We start from the raw sequence: 5,000 nt of genomic DNA on the forward strand, positions 1-5,000 counted from the left end.
TTCTCTCAGCTCTGTGTACAGCAGTATCTCTCTCTCTCCTTCTCTCAGCTCTGTGTACAGCAGTATCTCTCTCTCTCCTTCTCTCAGCTCTGTGTACAGCAGTATCTCTCTCTCTCCTTCTCTCAGCTCTGTGTACAGCAGTATCTCTCTCTCTCTCCTTCTCTCAGCTCTGTGTACAGCAGTATCTCTCTCTCTCTCTCTCCTTCTCTCAGCTGTGTACAACAGTATCTCTCTCTCTCCTTCTCTCAGCTCTGTGTACAGCAGTATCTCTCTCTCTCCTTCTCTCCCTCCCCTTCCTCTCTTTATACACCTGACCCCAGATCATTTACCACAGACTACATCCCCTAACACTGTTGTTGTTGTTGATGAGGATGTTGTTGATGTTGTCGATGTTGATGTTGTTGTTGATGTTGATGAGGATGTTGTTGTTGTTGTTGTTTATCTCCTTCTAACCCTGTTGTGTCGTTGTGTTTTTCCTTCTTCTCCAGCGCCACCAAAGTTCACACGGACCCCAGAGGACCAGACCGGGGTGCAGGGTGGGGTCGCCTCCTTCGTCTGTCAGGCCACTGGAGACCCTCCGCCCAGCATAGTCTGGAACAAGAAGGGCAAGAAGGTCCAGAACCAGAGGTTTGAGGTATGCAATCAATCATCAATCATCAATCAGTCCGTCAATCATCAATAAGTCCATCAATCAGTGAGCCAGTCAATCAATCAGTCCATCAATCATCAATCAGTCAATCAATCAGTCAGTCAGTCAGTCCATCAATCATCAATCAGTCAGTGAGTCCATCAATCATCAATCAGTCCATCAATCATCAATCAGCAATCAGTCCATCAGTCCATCAATCATCAACCAGTCAGTCAGTCAGTCCATCAATCAGTCCATCAATCAGTCAGTCCATCAATCATCAATCAGTCAGTCAGTCAATCAGTTCATCAATCATAAATCAGTCAGTCAATCCATCAATCAGTCTATCAATCAATCAGTCAGTCCATCAATCATCAATCAGTCAGTCAGTCAATCAGTTCATCAATCATCAATCAGTCAGTCAATCCATCAATCAGTCCATCAATCAGTCAGTCAGTCCATCAATCAGTCAGTCAGTCAGTCCATCAGTCCATCAATCAGTCCATCAATCAGTCAGTCCATCAATCAGTCAGTCCATCAGTCAGTCCATCAATCAGTCAGTCCATCAATCAGTCAGTCCATCAGTCAATCAGTCAGTCCATCAATCAGTCAGTCAGTCCATCAATCAGTCAGTCCATCAATCAGTCAGTCCATCAGTCAGTCAGTCCATCAATCATCAATCAGTCAGACAGTCAATCAATTCATCAATCATCAAACAGTCAGTCAATCCATCAATCAGTCTATCAATCAATCAGTCAGTCCATCAATCATCAATCAGTCAGTCAGTCAATCAGTTCATCAATCATCAATCAGTCAGTCAATCCATAAATCAGTCCATCAATCAGTCAGTCAGTCAGTCCATCAGTCCATCAATCAGTCCATCAATCAGTCAGTCCATCAATCAGTCAGTCCATCAGTCCATCAGTCAGTCCATCAATCAGTCAGTCCCTCAATCAGTCAGTCCATCAGTCAGTCCATCAATCATCAATCAGTCAGTCCATCAATCAGTCAGTCCATCAGTAATTCAGTCATTCCATCAATCAGTCAGTCCATCAATCAGTCAATCCATCAATCAGTCCGTCAGTCCATCAATCAGTCAGTCCATCAATCAGTCAGTCCATCAGTCAATCAGTCAGTCCTTCAATCACTCAGTCAGTCAGTCAGTCCATCAATCAGTCAGGCAGTCCATCAATCAGTCTATCAATCAGTCAGTCAGTCAGTCCATCAATCAGTCAGTCCATCAGTCCATCAATCAGTCAGTCAGTCCATCAATCAGTCAGTCCATCAGTTAGTCAGTCAGTCCATCAATCAGTCAGTCCATCAATCATCAATCAGTCAGTCCATCAATCAGTCAGTCAGTCAGTCAGTCCATCAATCAGTCCATCAATCAGTCAGTCAGTCAGTCAGTCCATCAATCAGTCCATCAATCAGTCAGTCAGTCAGTCCATCAATCAGTCAGTCAGTCAGTCAGTCAGTCCATCAGTCATTCCATCAATCAGTCAGTCCATCAATCAGTCAGTCCATCAGTCCATCAGTCAGTCCATCAATCAGTCAATCCATCAATCAGTCAGTCCATCAATCAGTCAGTCAGTCCATCAATCAGTCAGTCCATCAATCAGTCAGTCCATCAGTCAATCAGTCAGTCCATCAGTCAATCAGTCAGTCTATCAATCAGTCAGTCAGTCCATCAATCAGTCAGTCCATCAATCAATCAGTCCCCCAATCAGTCAGTCCATCAGTCAGTCCATCAGTCCATCAATCAGTCAGTCCATCAGTAATTCAGTCATTCCATCAATCAGTCAGTCCATCAGTAATTCAGTCAGTCCATCAATCAGTCAGTCCATCAGTCCATCAATCAGTCAGTCCATCAATCAGTCAGTCAGTCTATCAATCAGTCAGTCAGTCCATCAATCAGTCAGTCAGTCCATCAACCAGTCAGTCAGTCCATCAATCAGTCAGTCCTTCAATCACTCAGTCAGTCAGTCCATCAATCAGTCAGTCAGTCCATCAATCAGTCAGTCTATCAATCAGTCAGTCAGTCCATCAGTTAGTCACTCAGTCCATCAATCAGTCAGTCCATCAATCAGTCAGTCCATCAGTCAATCAGTCAGTCCATCAGTCAATCAGTCAGTCCATCAATCAGTCAGTCAGTCCATCAGTCAGTCAGTCCATCAATCAGTCAGTCCATCAATCAATCAGTCCCCCAATCAGTCAGTCCATCAGTCAGTCCATCAGTCCATCAATCAGTCAGTCCATCAGTAATTCAGTCATTCCATCAATCAGTCAGTCCATCAATCAGTCAGTCCATCAGTAATTCAGTCATTCCATCAATCAGTCAGTCCATCAATCAGTCAGTCCATCAATCAGTCAGTCAGTCTATCAATCAGTCAGTCAGTCCATCAATCAGTCAGTCAGTCCATCAATCAGTCAGTCAGTCCATCAATCAGTCAGTCCTTCAATCACTCAGTCAGTCAGTCCATCAATCAGTCAGTCTATCAATCAGTCAGTCAGTCCATCAGTTAGTCACTCAGTCCATCAATCAGTCAGTCCATCAATCAGTCAGTCCATCAGTCAATCAGTCAGTCCATCAGTCAATCAGTCAGTCCATCAATCAGTCAGTCAGTCCATCAGTCAGTCAGTCCATCAATCAGTCAGTCCATCAATCAATCAGTCCCCCAATCAGTCAGTCCATCAGTCAGTCCATCAGTCCATCAATCAGTCAGTCCATCAGTAATTCAGTCATTCCATCAATCAGTCAGTCCATCAATCAGTCAGTCCATCAGTAATTCAGTCATTCCATCAATCAGTCAGTCCATCAATCAGTCAGTCCATCAATCAGTCAGTCAGTCTATCAATCAGTCAGTCAGTCCATCAATCAGTCAGTCAGTCCATCAATCAGTCAGTCAGTCCATCAATCAGTCAGTCCTTCAATCACTCAGTCAGTCAGTCCATCAATCAGTCAGTCAGTCCATCAATCAGTCAGTCTATCAGTCAGTCAGTCCATCAATCATCAATCAGTCAGACAGTCAATCAATTCATCAATCATCAAACAGTCAGTCAATCCATCAATCAGTCTATCAATCAATCAGTCAGTCCATCAATCATCAATCAGTCAGTCAGTCAATCAGTTCATCAATCATCAATCAGTCAGTCAATCCATCAATCAGTCCATCAATCAGTCAGTCAGTCCATCAGTCCATCAATCAGTCCATCAATCAGTCAGTCCATCAATCAGTCAGTCCATCAGTCCATCAGTCAGTCCATCAATCAGTCAGTCCCTCAATCAGTCAGTCCATCAGTCAGTCCATCAATCATCAATCAGTCAGTCCATCAATCAGTCAGTCCATCAGTAATTCAGTCATTCCATCAATCAGTCAGTCCATCAATCAGTCAATCCATCAATCAGTCCGTCAGTCCATCAATCAGTCAGTCCATCAATCAGTCAGTCCATCAGTCAATCAGTCAGTCCTTCAATCACTCAGTCAGTCAGTCAGTCCATCAATCAGTCAGTCAGTCCATCAATCAGTCAGTCTATCAATCAGTCAGTCAGTCTGTCCATCAATCAGTCAGTCCATCAGTCCATCAATCAGTCAGTCAGTCCATCAATCAGTCAGTCCATCAGTTAGTCAGTCAGTCCATCAATCAGTCAGTCCATCAATCATCAATCAGTCAGTCCATCAATCAGTCAGTCAGTCAGTCAGTCCATCAATCAGTCCATCAATCAGTCAGTCAGTCAGTCAGTCCATCAATCAGTCCATCAATCAGTCAGTCAGTCAGTCAGTCCATCAATCAGTCAGTCAGTCAGTCAGTCAGTCAGTCAGTCCATCAGTCATTCCATCAATCAGTCAGTCCATCAATCAGTCAGTCCATCAGTCCATCAGTCAGTCCATCAATCAGTCAATCCATCAATCAGTCAGTCCATCAATCAGTCAGTCAGTCCATCAATCAGTCAGTCCATCAATCAGTCAGTCCATCAGTCAATCAGTCAGTCCATCAGTCAATCAGTCAGTCTATCAATCAGTCAGTCAGTCCATCAATCAGTCAGTCCATCAATCAATCAGTCCCCCAATCAGTCAGTCCATCAGTCAGTCCATCAGTCCATCAATCAGTCAGTCCATCAGTAATTCAGTCAGTCCATCAATCAGTCAGTCCATCAGTCCATCAATCAGTCAGTCCATCAATCAGTCAGTCAGTCTATCAATCAGTCAGTCAGTCCATCAATCAGTCAGTCAGTCCATCAACCAGTCAGTCAGTCCATCAATCAGTCAGTCCTTCAATCACTCAGTCAGTCAGTCCATCAATCAGTCAGTCAGTCCATCAATCAGTCAGTCTATCAATCAGTCAGTCAGTCCATCAGTTAGTCACTCAGTCC

At 44.0% G+C, this 5,000-nt stretch overlaps 1 protein-coding gene across 1 annotated transcript in view; it reads left to right on the forward strand.

The window, feature by feature from the left end:
• Window positions 1-5,000, forward strand: part of LOC139374613 (receptor-type tyrosine-protein phosphatase delta-like) — a 234,148-nt gene that overhangs the window by 75,174 nt on the left and 153,974 nt on the right. Inside the window, exon 3 of the mRNA XM_071115641.1 lies at window positions 489-634. Coding sequence (XP_070971742.1) covers window positions 489-634 — 146 coding nt within the window. The remainder of the gene's footprint in view (window positions 1-488; window positions 635-5,000) is intronic.

The sequence above is a fragment of the Oncorhynchus clarkii genome, chromosome 19 (genome assembly GCF_045791955.1).
Source record: "Oncorhynchus clarkii lewisi isolate Uvic-CL-2024 chromosome 19, UVic_Ocla_1.0, whole genome shotgun sequence".
NCBI classification, from domain to species: domain Eukaryota; kingdom Metazoa; phylum Chordata; class Actinopteri; order Salmoniformes; family Salmonidae; genus Oncorhynchus; species Oncorhynchus clarkii.